Genomic DNA, 20277 nt, shown 5'->3' on the forward strand with positions numbered 1-20277 from the left:
ATTTGAGTCATCTGTTTATTACAAATACAAATTTGTTCCACAACAATTAGTTTTTTTCTTCACCCCAAGAACCTCTTTAATACACAAATCACCCACAAAAGCTCTTGCCAAAGAGAACTGGGTAAAACAAGTAACAAACTTGCAAGTCCAGTGATTATATATAATAAAATATTTGCATCATAGATTGCAGTGCAATTTTCAGAAATTGAGAGATAATTTTCAGATAAATGGGAATCTGTGCAACAATGCAATACTGACTTTTGCTACTGATTGTTTTCCACCTGTAGCAATTATACTATTAGGATTTTAGATATACAGATAGCAGGAAAATTTGAACAGAATGCTGCCTAAGAGTAAAACAACCAACCGACCAAAGAAAAAATGATGGAATTTAAAAATTTGCTTTTTTTCCTTAAAAGGACGATATATTCCACATTTTTTCTGCTATCTGTAACATACTTTTTCTTTAACTGGTACTCAAAAAAGACAGCATAAAAGATTGCATATTGCAAACTGTGGGACACATTTAATTTTTTAAATACAGCTGAAAGCTGTTTCTTCATACTTGTTTCTAAGTGAATCAGATTTTAAAAATAACATAATTCCCTAAGTTCTATGGAATTAAACCAAAACAAATCTTGGTTAAAACTGTTGCTGGCATAATTATAAGTTTTTTTTCTAAATTTTGGTATGGGAATCACGTAGACCTTTTCTCCCAATACATCATGCTATATAAACATGCCAACATTTCTATGAATCTAGTATTTTACTGGCTCTGAAATATATGAATACCAGTCATTTACCTTTTACCACATGCATGATAATCCTTTTACACAATGTTGTCCTATATGGGCTCCATTGTATAGGCTCTGCAAAATATATAGTTGGGCAACTAACTGCCTGAACTGACAGAAACATTAGCAGAATGGTAAGAAATTCACATTGCAGTATTATTCTGAAAGTGCATTTTGTTGCATATAAGTTCAGTTTTCAGCTCTTAATGCCATCGTGATCTTCTATGAAAAGCATAGTAACATCATAAATATTTATAGTTGGAGAAAAAACATAAATTACCACTCCAAATTATAAATATAACCCAAACTATATCTTGATCTTCTACATGTCACTTAGAAAAGAAAAGGCAGACCACTCAGTTTGAATTTGATTTCAGCTTGTGGCCTGACTTCTTTTCCATCTCTCCCATTATCTGTGTTAAATTATGGGATCATCTAAACACCACAAAATACTATAATCACATTTTTTTCTTTTATCTGAACTGTTTAGTTTACGGTTCAGTTACCCAGTTTTCATTTCCAAAAGATTCCCAGCATTATAATTCTTGTCATATCTATCGTATTGTACAATATTAACTTTATGGTTAATATCTTTTCAACCAAGCTAGATTTCTGATCATGGTAACAAGTTCTGACTTACTGACATCAGTGAGAAAATACCCATTTATCTTAATGAAATTAATTGCTTTTGCAATTTCTCAATGGAACAAACAAGTATAATCATCTTAGGAAAAAGAGTTTACTTTTTTTTAATCTGCAGCATGAATTATAATTCTTTTAGAAATCACCAATTGCAACTTTTCATCATCAGTTCCCCTTATTACTATTTTCTTTTATTAACTCACATTACTTGGGCACAACTCACAATACAATCAACAAGCATAACAGTGATAGAAATAAGATACTTATTTTTTGGTAAATATCTTACTTTCTTTAAACCTCCTGGGTAAATACTTCTGAAATGGGATGCCAAATTATTCTTTGGATCCCTGCAGGCTGCATTTTTATATTGATATGAATTTAAACATCTTACCCTCATTTTATATTAATATATTAATAATAGTATCAAATGAACTATTGAATACTTAACTGTTAAAATTCTTTCTTGTATAGAAGTTACTGCATATACGTTGTCAATTAAGTTCACACTGAATATTGTCATAATTTGAGTGCTGTCCACACTGACTTTTTCAAGGCTATCTTTAAAACAAATCATTGGACTGTAACTTCTGATTTTTATTTTTATTTTTGCATATTTTTCATCCTAATAAATAGATACTGAAAATTGTAAAGCCTTTTGTTAACAAAAGTACTCTGGTGTCTTAATACTCCGATTTAATGAATTACCCTTTAGAAGAATAATTTTATAGGCAGCCGGAAAATTCTCTCTGTTTTAATATGCGATTATATAAGAATAATTACAAACTAAGTTGCTGCTCCAGATGAATGTAGCAATTTGAATTGAACAGGAATTTGCCGTTAATTATTTCTGTGTCTATTGTTGACCAAGAAAAATATTTCTAATATTCTAGTTTACAAATACTCAAAATTCATTATTACTTAATAACAGCATGGTTGTTTTTACAGAAATGTTGTAGGGTAATCACCATAGCATTAAATATCACATTATCAAACAGATAATTTGTGCTTTGATGCATACCTTTATAAGAACCTTAAAAATTTGCTTTGATCTCCCCCCAACCAAGTCTACAATAATTAGCAAAAAGACCATAGTAGCAAATACACATAAAAGTTTTTTTTTCTTGTAAACAGAACACCAGTAGAATTTCTGCAAATGCAGTTCTTTTAAGCCATCAATAGTAGTGTTGGCATGTCCATTTGCCCATTAGAAGTTTTTGTTTCTCTATCTTCTTCACTTCTACTTTTAACTGTACTTAGCAAGAAAAGTGAAAAAAAAAATTCTCATTTACATTTCAGAGGTAATGTGCAGCTTATTATCAATTTTCCTTGCTATTTTATTTTTTTATGTTTGTTCTTTTTTCAAACATACTCCATGGATTTGAATTTTTTTTCTTGTAGCTAATAGAAACATTTCACTTTGTTCCCCCCAGAAATGCTACTTTCATCAAACTGGCATGACATCAGAAATAGTTTCTTCCGTTTGCTGAAAGTTTGTATCTATCTGTGATACTGGAACGACAACAGTATCCTTAATTTCAGTGTTCTGAATGGTGGAAGAATTTTTTTCTTCTAGTTTTTTGGCAGTATCTGGACAGTTCTGAACAAATATTACTCGGTTATAAGCCTTCAGCCTTCGCCATAACTGAATGTAGACTTTACATTGCACATACATGAAGACAAGGCCTCCAGTGAATCCAATGGCTACCACAACCAATTTCGTCCAGAATGGCCATTCTAGGACTCCTTTCCATGAGAGAAAGAAAGAGAGAGATTAATGTTAATTTGATCAGCACTGTTTCTATTGATTTCTCTAATATTTACAACCAATTATCTTTTTTCACTGGGTGGTTTAGAAGCACACTTCCTACTACTTTCGTAAAAAGACAAAAAATTATCTATTACAGGTAGACTTCACTTAACAACCTCATTCGGGACATGAATTTTCATTACTAAGAGAAGTTCTGGTAATCCCAGCTGCGGTTGTTAGGCAAGGACCTCGTGCTTCTCTTGAGCACACTCATCTCCACTTCAGTTCCCCTGTCCTTCCCCATCTCTGACTTTTTGTTGCACTGAACTCATCCAGCACCATCTACTGTAATTTTCACCCCAGTTAACCTTGACCATCTTCCTCCCATTTCTAGGTGTGTATCAGTATGTTAGAATATCTGGCAGTTATTGGGTTAAATGCTAGGTATGTTGATGGGCCAGTGGGAGGAGTCTCAAAAGGTCATTGGTCATTGGGAGACTTCCTGGACACAAGCCAGATGGGAATCCTTTGTTCATCCAGCCTCATGTCTCCTAGCCATACGGCTTGGAGATCCTTTGCCAACATGTGATGATCATCAGAAGAAGAGGGGAAAATTCAATATCAATTTACCTATAGGAATGAACAGATATGAAAAACCAGAAGCATCTACAGCATAGTAAGTCTCTGCTTAGAATTCCTGGACAATAAATATTTGTTATAAAATCATTTCTATCAAGTTAACTGTCTGTTTTAGATTGAACTCAAAGCAATGTGTTCTGTCTGGAACAGAACAGGGGTACTGCAATGGCTGTAACTTTGAGGACCTGTCATAACTATCATTCAGCACAATCATAACTTCTAACTCGATAAATGATGGTTATGTGAGAACTATAGTGGTTATATAGTTAGCAATCATTTGTACAATTAAGATTCTTCAGTACAGTTTGTTTAAACATGGAAACGCTTTGCTGTTTGAAGCAGAAGAGATTAAAAGATTTAGTATGAATAAAGAAAATGAATGAGAATTGTATTTGTTTAGTGAAAAATCTGCTTAGAAAAATGTGTTCTTCATTTTGAATACATGGTTTAAGGGAAAATCTATTATCTATCTATCCATCCATCCATCCATCCAGAGAGAAATGAATATAAACCTAAAAACATCATCAGTCTGATTGCTTCTGATGAAATAATAGAGAATTCATTAAGAATATGAGAGAGAGAATTACTGCTGAGAATGTGGAAGAATAATAAGTCTGCAGAAATGGATTGTCACTGGATAACTGTTCAAATGTGGTCTGCTTATGGAGTGTCTGTAAGATTTGCTTAATGCTTGTGACAACTGCCTATGCACCTGTCAAAAGGAATACTTGACTTGCATTAATGAACAATTTCTTAAGTGTACTTGGCAAGAAGTTTGACAGAATTCTGTCTAAAGTGATATAAGAGATAAGGAGGAATACCATTTGGAAAGTGCAGTGTAGCTTTATTTTAGGCTGCTCATGTTCATATTTCTGCTTTTTAGCAATCATTGAAAAATGTCTGAATGTGAGAAAACATTTATGGTTGGTTAGATTTAATAGGCTAAATTATACAATGTTTTACACGCACACTGAATGGGAAGTCGATTACTGAAGTCAGTAAAACTGTTATATGACAGAAGCAAAGCATACTTGAGAATAAATGATACACTTAGTCTGGTTCAAGATTGAAAAGAGTAAGTCAAGGTTGCGTGACATTCCTTTGTTTACTACTTTTTATGGATTAATTTATATGGGATGCTTGCAGTGAATGTGTCTGTACCTTATATTCCTAAGATGCCATGTTGCAGGCTGTGAACCTGAACAATTTACAATGAATATTATATTGCATGATACAAAACGGAATACAGATCTGGCTATCAATGCATGAAAGATCAAGAAAATCTAAGCTGACAGGAAAAATTGGATGAATGATTGTAAATGATACATATATTCTATTTCACATACATTCTACTTCTAGGTTTTTAAAAATCATTTATGTACCTTGTGGAATGCTTACTAAAGATGAGAAATTTTAATCAGCTGCTGGTAATAAGTAGTATGTAGTCTGTTACAGTGAAATGATTTGCATACTCTGTTATAAGGAAATGAGTGTTTGAGAAGCAAAATCTTCAAGTTGGCTGTAGCAGGAATGGATGACTTAAGTGTTGTAATAAAAAAATCATCAAGAATGAATGTAGACTGAATACAAAGTGATTGAATGGTACAAAAGAAATAGTTTCAGGGGATTTGATTGTTGTATAGAATGAGAGCTGACTGAGTTTCAAAACAAATAAATGAAGGATGAATGAATGGAAGGAAAAAGAAAAGGAAGAAAACTACATCTTATCAGGTCAACTGAAAATGTACAAGTTTCTACTTTTGAAGCAGTTAAAAGAATAAATAACATTATTTCTAGTGTGGTAGAAAGTCAGTGTTGGTTCAATTTGATATCTATAAATTATTTTGCATTTGAACTTTTAATAGACTTTTAGAATCAAAAGATGTTTCCAGACAATAAACAAGAATATTATTTTGAGATCAGATTTGCTTATATACTTTGAATTGTCATTGTTATTCTATCACTGAAGGTTTTTTTCTGACATTTTCTAAAAATGCCACACATCATTTATTTGGCAAATGGATCATTAAAGGAGAAAATATTGCACTTTTTAAAGTGAAGATCCTATACTTGGTTTTATTAGTAAAAAATATATAAATAAGAACATAGTGGAAACCAGTAAGAAAATAGAAATGTATTTCAGAATAATTTAAACAATTTAAAACTCCAGTGATATAGAGGAACATATTGATGTATTTCTTCTAGTTTTGTTCCTTTGTTATTGTTTATTTTATTGTTCTATTATTTTTCTTCTACTTACACTCCTTTTCTTCTCTTTTATTATTGTAAGCCGCCCAAGGTAGCCCCATGGCGAGATAGGAGGCAAATAAATTTAACAAATAAATAAATAAACATGTACACTTGAACTTAGTAGCTGAATATTTAAGATCACTATATTGACCATTTTCTGGCTTTGCACAACACACTGAATGACCAAATAAGCTGCGTTCACAAAATATTTTAATCTACAGAAAACAAATTGATAGAAGCAAGGTGATCAAATTAAGTCGTATACCTGTCACTGATTAGATATCTATATACAGGATTGTTTTATTTAATAAAACAAATAATGGCAGGCACATATAGTATGTATCCTAAGCAGTCTTTAGAGTGCTTTCTATAGAAGCTATATTTTCCTGTGGCAAGTACTGTGTGTAGTAGAGGAACAATAACATTTGATTCTGCAAATAGCTGCAGCATGCAACATGCTGTACAGAAAGCACGGAATCTTTCTAGATTCAGTGTTTGCAGGATTCTGCTACTATAGTTGTGGTTGGAAACTATATAGGATTATTGATTTATTTTGATTTCTCTTGCATCTTTCCATCCTTGATCTCAGCTGATGGCAGAAGTTGTCCAACTTTGTATGGGTGTGGAAGTGAAGTAAGGTTAGGCCTGGTTAGCCCTTGGATGAGGGAATTGTAGGTCTTGGGGAAGAAACAAACCTGGAAGAAGTCAATGGCAAATTACTTCCAACTCTTGCCAAGAAAACTTTATGGACATGAAATGATCAGGAAATCAACCTGAAGGAAACTTACAATCTTTTCTATTCACAGTGTTTGGGAGATAATTTCCTAGGTTATGTCATCCACAGAAAATCATAACCATTAACTATTTTGAACTGCTTGTTTGGACATATAAGAGGTAGCGACTTGGATTCATGAATATATAAGAGGGATTCTTAAAAATGTTGGATTCTGTGAAAGGAAGAGACGATGTGATATAGAAATGTTTAACGATTATTTAAATTATGGTGCTTTGGTGTCTCAAGAACTGATTATAATATAGAAAGGATATGCAAATAAAACCCACTCTTATGTTTTGAGTGTGTGTATTAGCGAAATATAGAGTATTTCTACTGATTCTGCAAGTAACACTATGTGAAAGTAGAAAATGATCAATATACTCACCATTGTCATTGCCTTGCTTAATTTCCTCAGCAGTCCGATCTATCAATACGTACAATGACCAAACTACACAGGTAATAGCAATAATGTGGAATGTGACTGAGCAAACTATTTTTCTTCTTTCACTTGTTGTCATCTGTAGTTTCTCCCACTGCAAAGTGAAAAAAAATGGATTTACAGGACTTCAAAGAAAGTAGCTCATATCATTTTTTTTCCCACAATGAGTAGCAAAGCAAATAACTTGGAAATCTGTCTCTCATAGCACAAACTAGATAGGTGTTCTTTTTCAAAAATACATAATTCAGAATTTGATATATAATAACGTTGAATAATGTATTTGTAAAGTGTATTAGAGTAACATAATATTTCCTATTATGGGAGTTAAAACAAAAAAGGAAAAGATTTTCATGGACTTGTACATTCCTGCAGGTGAACATAGAAATTTCGCCTTTAGAACATGGCATCAGTTTAAACTGTTCAAAGCAATGCCTCTGATTTGGTGCCCTCAAGAGTTATTAAACTACAATGTTAATTATTCTTATTTACATTTTTACAATCTATATCATAAGCTATACTGCCTAAATAAAAACAGCATGCTCAAGCAGGAGAACCTACAGTGAGGGACAAAATTATTTGACATGCCACTGCATTCTTCCAGGAAGTTTTCTTTTTTAAACTTTCCAATCTAATTTATAGTCCCACAATTTTTACCAAAACACAAAGATCAAAGCACAAAGCAGCTAAGCCCAGACAATGTTTGTCTAGATACTGGCAACTTGTAAGCCTATTTAAAATGGAGTTTTCTTTTAAATGATATTGAGTTGTGACATTCTATGTTATATTTTACACAATAGATTAAATCTCTTATGACTGTGTATAGTTAAAAATTTTAATGGAAAAAATATTTTGACTACATAAGCCCAGAATCTCTCTGCTATTCATTAAAGCAGCCATTTCATTTTTCAGGTTTCCACTCTATCTGGCCTCTGCCTCACTTTGCCTTGCCCTGCGGCAGTGGCACCCCCACCCTGCCCCCTGCCCCCCGCAGGATGAGCCTCCTGTCCACTGCCCCACCCACCAAAGACCCTCCTGGATCTCCCCCAACCCAGCCTGGCACCCACAGGCATCCCCCCATGAGCAAAATCAAGGTGGCCATGCCCACCATGGCCATGCCCCCCCAGTCTGCCGTGACCACTGCAGTCATGCCCACGTCCCTCCCCCTCAGGCACCACAATTCTGATGTGGTCCTGGCACTTTGCAATAAATAAATGGATTTTGGGTCACAGTTTGGGCACCATCACTGCCCTATACCAATACCATGCCTGACAGGTAGCTGTCCAGTCTCTTCTTAAAAGCCTCCATTGATGGAGCTCCCACAACTTCTGAAGGCAAGCTATTCCACTGGTTAATTGTTATCACTATTAGGAAGTTTCTTCTTAGTTCTAAGTTGCTTCTCTCCTTGATTAATTTTGATCCATTATTTCTTGTCTTGCCTTCTGTTGCTTTGGAAAATAGCAGCCGCTCAAATATTGGAACACTGATATCATGTTACCCCTAGTCTTTATTTTCATTCAAGATATCAGTCTCAGGGTTCAAATTTTACATACTTTCCCCTCCCTCTAGGTATTCCAACATATTGAGATCCAGCTCTTTCTCTGTGGAAATTCTGATGACTTCTGTTCATTGCTATGGTAACATACCTGCTTGGTCCTAAACTCTCTACTTCTGACCATCTACTGTACTTCTCATGGATACTTCCCTCTATGTTGCTTCTTTTCTAAATCCATTGACCCAGGAGATGCCAGAAAATTTCCCTCTAGGTATGAGGAATGGGAAGGGGCTGTGACCATCCCTCCACCATTGTGTCAAATCCTGACCCTGAACTGCTCCTCTTCAGAAATGGGTAGAAGAATGTTCATGCTCTGGATAGTTACATCAGGTGGAGGGGGGGAGACTTCTAACAAGTGAGTTTGTTAGAGAATTTTAATTTCTCTATTGGTGAAAAAATAAATCAGAAGCTCTCACAGTTGACTGCATTTGGCTGATTCAAAATAACTTCTTTATATTTATATCAAAATATTTACAATACCATACATTCTTCTTTACAGCAACATAGCTCAATTGAAGACTTCTTACAGAGAGATAGACAAACCTGAGACTGGAAATCCAGCTCCTAACTCAATACTCCTTTGCACAGACTCAGTAGCACTTTGTTCACATTGGCTGACTGACTTTTCCTGTTCATGAATATTCCAACAGAGTACTTTTACGTTCATATCTGTATCATCGGTACCAATATGTTTGGTTCCCTTCAGAGCCAGATCAGCCCACACAATGAGATGTAGTTTGTGGGTGAGGTAATTAAGAAACATGATTTGTTCTTTGGATATTGGACTTATAGTTGTCTACAACCCCATGAAACTATGGTTAAGGCTGCCCACAGCCAACAGTGACAATATAATACATAGCTACACTTCTCAGCTGTGTAAACCATACATCCCAGCATGAAATAGAATATATTCCTAAGTTTTGCATCAAGAGAATGCTGATACATAAAGCAGCAGACATCCCTTAATTTGTATGTAATATCAAAATAAGAAAAGGTGTGTTATTGGGGTTTCTGCTGGATTTTTGCTAGAGCAGCAAATTAAATTTGTGACCAGGAAAGTCTTTGGTCAGTAGCAGCTGCTATGGCACGTATCAGGTGCTCCTAGCCTGAAACAGAAAATGCTGAAGTGACACATGACATTTGTCAGATTTCAATTACACTACTGCAATTTGTTTCATATGGGGATGCCCTTCAAAATGAATTAAAGTTGCAGATGGCATATACAGTAATGCAGCTGTCTACATGCTGGGAAATTCTAACTGGTTTAGTAGAACAATCCTTACGTTATGGGATTATACTGGTTGACTGCTAGATCCAAAAAGGTGCTGGTTATTATCTACAAGTCCCTTTATGGCTTGAGCCCTTGTTACTTTCAGGAATATTTGTTTTGAGTGAATCTACCATTTAAGGAAACAGAAAAAAATACCCATGCTGGCTATGAAATTCTGGGAGTTGATGTCTACAAAACTTAAAATTGCTGATGTTGAGAAACATTGCTTAAGAGGTATGATCTTACCTTTCTCCTTTTTCCTCTATGTGAGATAATCAAGTATTTGAGCTTGCAGTTGTTCAGATTTGATCACCTGTTTTAATGCAGGTGACAATGTGCTTTTAATGCAGGTGACATAACTGCTTTCAATGTTGTAAGCAACTGCACTTTTGGGGGGCATTACAAGCCTTCCCTATGGAATTCTGAGAAAGAAAAGCCACATAGTGTTGCCAACAGGTACAACATTACACTCCTGTATTCCGCAAAGGTTTTTTTTTTCTTTTTTGAGAGTGACTCTGAAGTGTTGCACAGAGCTGTTAAATTCATATTATTATAGACATAAAATATAAACATGTTGAGTACTTCCCACATTTTCTTTTGTGGTGAAAACATCTCCCGAGGTTCTGACAGCTCCTCACGTATAAGGAGCAATTTAATAAGTTTAAGTCTGCCTTATGTTTGACTCATTTTAGCCCAAATTTTCCGTAAAAAGATATAATAATCATTTAGATCAGGGCTTTTCAACCGGTGGTACATTGGCACCTGGCAGGTGGTATGCGGCCCTGCCCAGCCTAGCCAAGTGTAGTGGGGGAGGGAATGAGCCAAAGTGACGCAGCGCAGGACTTGCCATGATAGAGTCCTCAGGAGCTGCAGGGCAGCTAGGGTAAGGCAAAGGCCCCAGAATGGGCACTTCCAGCTCACCTGGAAGAGAAAGGAGAAGGGGGGGCAGAGACAGGAGAGGCTAAAAAAGGAGGCAGTTTGGGCGGGAGAGGGAGACAAAAAAAAAGATGCAGCCTTGGCAAGAGGAATCAGCTGGAGCTGCACTGAAGGAGGGGGGCAGAGAGGAGAGGAGATCACACAGACCTGCTGGGAGCTGATCTACAACTTCTATGGCAGCCATCTGTGCCAGGCGCGCACACAGGTGGCAGCGACAAACAGGCAAGAAATGCAGCGGGGAGGGGTCACCTTTCACAAGGAATGAAGCAAGGCAGCATCAGCTGGAGGTGAGGCATGGAGGGAGGGAGGGAGGAAAACGGAAAGGAAGGAAGTGTTGGAAGAAAAAGCTGGGGGCTTGCTTTCCAGGGAAGAGAAAAGGAAAAAAATGAAGTGCTGCCATTTGAAATAGATAAGAGGAAGTTGTCTGCTTGAGAGATGTTTATTGGCAGAAGCAAAGTGCTGTTTCAGCAGTTCAGTTCTGGATCAGCTGAACAACAAACCAGGAGAGTGGAAGGATTCTTATGTGATTTTTGTGACTTTGTGCAATGTGGGCTTTGTGTTCTTAAGGAGTGTTTGGCAATTTCTATTGTGGCTAATGGCTTGTGTTGGTGTCGAGCCCTGCGAGGCCAAGTTGTCAGGGGACCTAGGGAAGTGCTCACCCGGTCTCTACACTGCTTACTGGCTCCAAATCTATGTCGGCGAGTTCCCCTCGGCATCTGGGATTGATGGGCGTCACTGGCTTTGGTGGGCGGGCCTATGGTAGCTGTGATGCATGCCGACACTCCCAATGATGTCATCAGTGTGCGCCTCGCCGGGCTGATGCCAGTTAAACAAGGAGGAGCCAGACTGCAGCGACACTCAGCTGAGTGACTGATCAGGACGATTATAAGCTAAGGAACTGACTGGGGGGGGAGGGAGTACATGGATTAGTGGACCGGATGCTGGTTTGATGGGTGGGATAGGAAATTGTGGGTGTGGTGCACGGCTGAGGCCTATATACAGCACTGGGAGCAAACCACTCCCAGTGCTGACTTTAATCCAGATGGAGTGAATTAAACTACCATTGTTGATCGTACCTGTTCGTCAGCTATTTTTTGAGGAGCACCAATTCCAGGACGATCTGACAGTTGGATTTTGGGGTGAGGGGTTACTGGTTCTAATTCTATTGCTCTGTTATTGTTAGCTGTAAGTTTTGCTGCAAGGCATTTTGAAGTATTTTTGTCCTGAATGGATTTTGCCTGTAGCATTTGTTTACTAATGAATGGAGCCATTTGGGGAGGCTTCCTTAGCCGACATCCAGTACTTGCTAATTTGTTTTTTGTTTTTTTTCCTTAAGTGCCGGCTGCCGGCTCCTTAACTTTCCTTTCTAGCCAGTAGCTAGAATGCTAGCTTTTTAAGCTAGTTCCCTCAGCAGTTTGTCTTTTCTGTCTCTGGATGCTTTTCCTTGTTTGATAAATATATGGAAGAGGGAAAATAGGGGGGGGGGTAGTTTCAAATTCTTCCTTCAGAAGGAAGGAGATGGGAATGAGAAAGAGGGAGGCAGGGAAGGAGGGAGGGAGGGAAACAGGAAGGAAGAGAGGAGGGAGGGTCTGAAGGAAATCCCGCCTTAGCACTTGGCCACTAGCAGCCCTGCCATTGGCTTTGCTTGTCAAAAGTTTGAAAAAGGGGATCACATGACCCTGGGACACAGTGACCATCATAAATATGAATCAGTTGCCAAGCATCCAAATATAAATCACATGACTGCAATGGTCATAAGTGTGAAAAATGGTCATAAGTCACTTCAACGCCATTGTAACTTTGAACAGTCACTAAGAGAATTGTTGTAAGTTGAGGACTACCTGCACTTCATCACTTTTTTCCTTTTTTTTTGGTCATCAAATTTTTGACACCTTGTTAGGTGGTACTCAAATACTGCCATATCCTAAAAGTGGTACAATTGGTGAAAAAGTTGAAAAGCCCTGATTTGGAATACAGATGTCAAACATGCAGAGGGGGAAATCTAAATGCTTTTTGTATAATGCTTTTGATAAAATACTTTTTAGTAAAAGATGCTAAGTTTCTGGCAAAGAATATTAACTTTGTTTTGAATCTTCTTATAGTGATAGATTTTGTAATGATTTTGAATCTACTTGATATTGAAATATAAAATTTGAAATGCTTCATTTGATCTATAATTCATATGTGATTTATATGCATGCATGCAATTGTGTGTATGTGTACTGTAAGTATACACACACACACAGATGTTCGAATTCATGTGTTTTTTATTTGATATGTATGTATATCTAGTTCCTGTGTGATTGGAATGTGTTGATATATTAATATATTAATAAGCAAAGAAATATATCACATATATGGTTTTATAAATCTATAAGGATCCTTCTGTATTGTTTAGTGGCCTTGTTTATATGTTTGATACTACTTATTTGGACCTTTTTAATGAAATGCTGATCCTGTGAGTACAAGGTATTGGACACTAGAGGGTAGCGGAGAACAATTTATAAAAGAAATTTCATGTTTTTCTTCACCATACTGCATCTGATGAAAGCATTTTTTTGTTTTACTTAGGCCTACAGAAAGGTAAAGGTATTTTCTTTCTAAATTGTATCAGTGTTTTGCCTTCATCTATTAAAATAAAAAAATGCTACAAATGTGTATGTGTGTGTATATGTGTGTGTGTGTGTGTGTGTCTTAGCCATGGTGCCACCTTATATTGGTTTATACACCTGATTTATACAACATTGAATCAAAAATCAAAATATCAGAAAAATATAATGAAATCAAGGATCATATGTTCTTCTATATTGGTGGATCATAGTTTTTTTCTTGCATTATCCTTCTTTTACCATTTCTGCATGAACTACCAAATAGATTGCTGGATCAGTCCAAAGTATAAAATATAAAATTCTTCTCCATATGTAATTAGCTTCTCCAACCGATCCAGTATATTCTTCCGAGGTTTGTCTGCTAGTTATCCCCTAGGGAGGCCACTGAAGGATGCAACCCACAAGCATTGTTTTAGTTATAGCACCCACATTATAGAATAATCTCCCTTAGATTATTAGATTATCATCTTTTAGATCCTATAGACAATAGCTGTTCAAATGCCCTAAATACACCCTAAAGGTTTTCAAGAATATTTTTAAAATGGAAATCCAACAGATTTCACTCTCTTTCACAAGTATATACTTGATTTACAAGAAAATTCTTGATTGACAAGAAAAGTTTGGTATAATGCAGGGGTAGGCAACTCCCGGCTCAGGAATTCTGGGAGTTAAAGTCCATGAGTCATAAAAGAGCCAAGGTTGCCTACCCCTGGTATAATGTATTGCTTTTGGACCACAGGACTTCCTTGACAAAAGCCAAAGGTTTTTTTTTTTTTTTTTTTCATTTTAACCCACTTTAAAGTACTGTTGGAATAAACTGGGGAGATGATCATACATTCTCTCTTAAGTTCACAGAAATACAGTAGGGCATAAGTAAAATAAATAATAATGTGGGTTGTTTGGATTTAGCCTACAATAATTTATTCTGCAAACTAAGTCAGAAGAAAACATGGCTTATCATATCAGCACTGTAATGTGTAAAATATTATTATATATATCTTGCACAATGAGTTCATCACCTTAACATTTTCATGATCAATTAGTTGGGTTGTAACTCTCCTGCCATTCATATATCCATATTTTGTTAAAGAGGTTTTTGTTAAAAAACAAACAAACCCTTAATTGCAGTAAGAGCAATGTTCTATATTCTAAAATACTAATACTTGTTATGCTTGCCAAATATATAGGATCAGTTTAGGAGTCTATCTTTAAGAATAATGAATTTTCTCTTACAAGCAATATTTCATAGTAAATATTACCTTAATAGTTTTTTCACCTATCATTTTTTTTTAAAAAAAATCTGGATAACTAATACACTTTGCTTGTAACTTAGCAATTTCTGTAAAGATGAATGTCACATTTTGCTGTTTGTTTATCATAAAGAAATAAAACTGCAAGCTTTCCAAAGGCTGGGAACAGGTTTTTTTTTTTTTCCCAACCTTGCTTTAGAGCAGGGATGTCCAACCTTGGCAACTTTAAGACTTGTGGATTTCAACTCCCAGAATTCTCTGCCACCCTATAGAGAGTCTTTTAATAGACATACCAGGATTTAATTTCTGTTTACAAAGCATCCTATAATTAAGTTGCCTTCGATTATTTGCATTAGGTTTATTTAAATCCTTTTACGATCATGGAGGCATTTTCTCCTAATTTCAAAAGTTTTAAAATTAGTGCATTATTTATTAGCATTAAATCTGAAATTTGTCTCCTTTACAACTTTCAGCTAAATTAGAAGAATTATCATATAGTAATTTAGCCTTATAATCTTGTATATAATTTGAAGCGTCAAAACTATATATTAGTAGTATAATAAATTTAATCACTTGGAGATGAAATCTGCATATTTACTGGCAGATTAATGTCTTTGTTGAATTATTTATTGGATTTGTTTCTACTACAATTGCTAAATTCTTATTAATAACAATATCAACCACAAAACCTTGTCCAAAAGGGTCCACAATATAAACAAAAATTACAAAATAGTAAAATATAATCAGGACAAATGAAAGTATAAGCAGAAAAGTTTTTGCGAATGAATTATCTCACAAATGTTCACAAGGGAAACTCCTCTTTTGCAGTAAACTTCAAAAAGAATAAGACAATAAAGACATTCTGTCATATGGATGGTAGATGAGTACAGTACGCTCAGTATTAAGCAGAAATGAGAGCCTAATTCCAGGACAATCAATATCTTGAGTCTGGTTGAAATTATTTTAAAAAGCAAGGAGTGGAAAGTACTTTCTGAGGATATAAAAGATTCCAGTAAAAGAAAGAGCATCTGTGTAAGACTAGGCTGAAGCTGCCCTGCCTAAAGAAGATGGAGGCATGTAAGCAGGGTGGATAGTCAGGAATCTTGTCTAAAAGATTCCTTCAGGAGGTAGATAAGAAGGAACTAAGTTGTTAAGGAAACAAAGGGAAAATGTCACCTAAACCAGACAAATGAACTTGGGCATATGGGAAATCCTTCCCCAAATCCCATCAAAAGCTACCAGATTGTAACAAGAGTAGCTGCCAGTCTTGTGAATCAACAAAGCAAGGACATTGGTGGATAAAAGGGGTCCTGAAGCCTGCGCACTCTTTGTCATGTTTTAATTCAGAGTTGGTGGCTTCCATCCCTCTGGTTAGTGCTTGCAGCCTAGTTGAGGATTGTGGTAAATGTAGATGAGTATGTGTATGCACACGTGTGTGGAGGAACAAATAGATATACACTGTAATCAGTAAAGTTCTGCTGTTATTTTAAATTCACTTGGTCTTTGTGTATTCTAAAGAACCGTTTGTGGCTATTTTCCAAGGCTGTGAGTCTATGAGTAAATGACTCTAAGCCTGGGAGCAACCATGTAACATTTCTAAGTAGCAGTTTAAACAGCTTTCTACAAGAATTAACTACCATGCTGGGCGCATTATACCTTATCCTGGTACTTGGACATTTTCTAGGCTCCAGAATGAAACATGAATTTAAGAATACCAACATAAAATGTGACTCTTTGTGTTTGTTTTTTGAATTGTATTATTCCTTTGCTTAAAGGAAAAAGAAAAGATTTTACATATATGGATTTATGCAGGTTGTTGATTTTTTTGCTTAAAAATTACATTTATGATTTCTGTCAAGCAGAGAAAATGAAACAGATAAGTTGGTACTTAAACAATTTTTTAATATAAAGAAAATATAAACAGGGAATAGGGTTAGCAAATAAGAAAATATAAATTTTATTGTATAGTTGGAGGCAGTGATAAGAAAATGTCCACAAGAGGGTGTAGTAAGCCTAATTATGTTTGAGTCTTATTTTCTAGAGGCCCTTTTGAATAAAAACATTTACATTTCTTTCTTTGTCCAAGCTTTTGATAAGAGCTTTAGTTAATTGGTTTGATGTCTTTCACTTTCTTCTTTATTCTATTATGTAAATTACATTTATTAAAAGGATAGTCATACTTTAAATTTTTCCTCCTCCTCCTCCTCCTCCTCCTCCTCCTCCTCCTCCTCCTCCTCCTCCTCCCTCTCCCTTCTCATCTATAGAACCAGCAGAGCAACCATTTTGTGTTCTAAAGCAGAGGTCCCCAATCTTTTGGACACCAGGGACCGGTTACGTGGAGAGAGGTTTTTCTGTGGACTGGACTGGTTTTGTCTGCTGCCTGCATCCAGCGGATGGGGCTTTGCTTGTTTGTGTGGACCAATTGCTGGTATGCCACAGTCCGGTACCACAGACAGTCTTTCTACAGACTGGGAGTAATAATAATAATAATAATAATAAAGTTGGAAGGGACCTTGGAGGTCATCTAGTCCAACCCCCTGTTCTAAAGGAATTCATTATATTTGATTTTGATTGTTTGGGACTGGAGGAGGTTGCCAGGGATGCAATATGTTTTAATGTAATTAATGGAGGGGTTGGGGGAGTTGGTTTTTATGTGTTGCTTTTGTTTGTTACATTGCATGTTACTTAGGTGGCTATATAAATTGAACCAGTGAGAAAGAAAACAAATATAGCTCTGACAAAGAGCACTTGGTTTTGCATACTTTCTCTGAATTGTCTGTAAATGTTATAACATTGCTTTAGATTTAAAATGTCTAATCCATGCAATTCCCCTATGATGTCTTCTTTAATGACATGGGAACAAACAAAGAAGGGAAAAAGTCAGTGTCATGCCTTTATGCTTAACTGGTGAAACATTTGACCTTACAAATGACCAAGAATGACAGTGATTTAAGGTTAGCCATGTCACAGCCACAGTTTATTGTTGGAAAGAAAACACTGAGGCAGGTTACCTTGACAACATCTCCTAGCTGCACTGAAAATTAAGAGAAACACAGGCCACTCAGTTACCGCATAGACTAGCAGAGATGTTACCAATTTAGTTAAAAATAAAATTACTCCCAGAGAAAATCAATGTTAGTTATCCTAACCAATATTACTTGTCATTTTATTATGATCCTTATTATAAAACTGATGAGAATGCACAAAGATTTATAGTTACACCAAGCAATATGTAGAAAAATACTAGCAATATATTATAGTTAGGACTGTTCAGAAGCTTCCTCTTTCTCTGAAGAATTTGTACAGGTCACCTGCAGGTCTAAGAAGGGCTTAAAGTGCTGAACAGGAAGAAAAAAACAAGAAATCCAAGTTTCTCAACACCAGCTGTCTCCACAGGGAATGCTGCTTTTAAGAATCAATATAGTCTGGCATATTTTTAAATTATGAGAGTAGCTCACAGGAAGCATGAAGAGAACTATCAATAAATATTCGCTGTTTATTACAAATTTCAGGAAAGAATGAAACTGTGCACAGTTTTGTAACCAATTGTTTTGTACATACCTTGTTAGAATTCTCTTTAGGTTGAAAGTACTTACTTACTTACTTACTTATTTAGAATATGGTATACAATGTCATGGAAACTTACAAATGATAGACACAATGCAGTCCTGAGAACCTATATGGCTAGTTCATTCTGTTTAGCACTTGTGTGCCTATCCTTGGCTCACCGCAGGAGATGAACTGGCTTTACACCATCTGACTAGCGGCGCTCGGATTACTGGCTCTTCCAGGCTCGTCCACTGGCCTTACCTCAACTAGCCTCGTATTGCCTTGCCTCGCATCCAGCCAGCTTCTGCTGTCAGCATACATGAATGCAGCTAGGTTTTTTTCCACTAAAATGGTGCCCAATTATCTACTTGTAATTTTGCATGCTTTTGAACTGCTGGGTGGGGAGGACCTGGCGAGTGAGTGGTGGGAGCTCACCTCCTCTCATAGAGCCAGGCTCAAATCACTGGTGCGCAGACCATTTCTGGCCATCAGTTCCAGCATCCTTAAGCTGTTTTTAGTATTATATATTTTCAGCAAAGGAATATACCAATTAAATGCATTTTAGCAGGCCATTGTAACTCTGAAGTAATTAAAGAATTTCTACCGTAATGCTAGGGGCCATCATAAAGATGGAATGAGCTATCACAGAAATGTTCCCAATTTAGAACCTACCATTGAAAGTTGGCTATAGCATCTAGAACTGCCTGCTAGGAAATGTCAAAAACCCTTTGTCAGATTTCATATTTAATTCCCTCTAGACCCATGGGCAGAAGATAATATACAGAAAGCTTGCAATAACACATGGCAACTGAGATTCTTTCCAATTTTGATGAAAAGCCTTCAAAAATAATTAATAGGCCTATTGAGCCCTTTAAAAAACAGGACTTTAAGCCAAATCACTACTGAAAATATTGCCAGTTTCCAAGATGATTAAAGCATTTAAAACACATTACAGCAAATATAAAACAGATGAAAGAAAAAAATTAAAGAACAAGAAGACCATATTTATTGATTAAGAAATATTACCTAGGAACAATGAAAATCAAGGAAGAATGGGAAATAATAAAGCAGCAAATAACAGTAATAGCAAGAAAATTAGAAGATATGAAGCTTACTACAGGCAGAACCTTTAATTTCAGTAAAATCAGAAATGTTTCTACCAATGCATTAATATTAACCAGTCAACATCTGATAAAGAAGAAACAGTGTAGTTCTGGGCACAACTATGGGACAAAGAAATACAACAAGAATACAGCTTGGATAAAGGATGTGGATACAAACAGAAAAGAAGCTGAAATGAAAGAACTTCTAATAAGAGCAAAAATGGTCGAGAAAATTGCAGAGAAAATCAATAACTGGTCAGCACTAAATGAAGATGAACTGCATGGTTTTTGATTGAAACATTTGACTGGTTTGCACCCATTCACTGCCAAGCAGTTTAACAACCAAGCAGTTTAACAACCAAGCAATACACACCAAATACCTGTTTACTAACAAGTTTCAAATTGCTAATTGATGAGGTAACCCAACACTGAAAACAAGCTCCTTCTTTTCAGCTAAAGAAGAAAGGAAATTACCCAAACAGCAGAAGAATGAAAGATCAACTCCAATTGACAAAATGATTTTGGAAAACTTTGAGAGAAGGAAAACCAATCTGAATGTTGCATGGACTGATTACAAGAAGGCATTTGACTCCATAATACATGACTGGAAAATCACGTGCATAGAAATAACAGGAATCATTAGAAACATTAGCAGCTTTGTATAAAGAGCAGTAGTACAATAGAAGACACTGTTGTTGGTCAATGGAATAGATTGAGAGAAG

The 20277-nt window shown here is 36.0% G+C and overlaps 1 protein-coding gene across 11 annotated transcripts in view; it reads right to left on the reverse strand.

Annotated features, from left to right (window-relative positions):
- Position 1: 1 nt before the first annotated feature.
- Positions 2-20277, reverse strand: part of MARCHF1 (membrane associated ring-CH-type finger 1) — a 150916-nt gene continuing 130640 nt past the window's right edge. For all 11 annotated transcript variants that reach the window (XM_039323939.1, XM_039323938.1, XM_039323940.1 and 8 more), the window contains 2 exons: positions 7233-7380; positions 2-3179 (listed from right to left, as the gene is read on the reverse strand). In XM_039323939.1, the coding sequence (XP_039179873.1) occupies positions 2881-3179; positions 7233-7380 (447 nt within the window). In that variant the 3' untranslated portion in view covers positions 2-2880. The remainder of the gene's footprint in view (positions 3180-7232; positions 7381-20277) is intronic.

Source organism: Crotalus tigris, unplaced genomic scaffold (genome assembly GCF_016545835.1).
Source record: "Crotalus tigris isolate CLP2741 ecotype Arizona unplaced genomic scaffold, ASM1654583v1 scf7180000024287.791202, whole genome shotgun sequence".
NCBI lineage: Eukaryota > Metazoa > Chordata > Lepidosauria > Squamata > Viperidae > Crotalus > Crotalus tigris.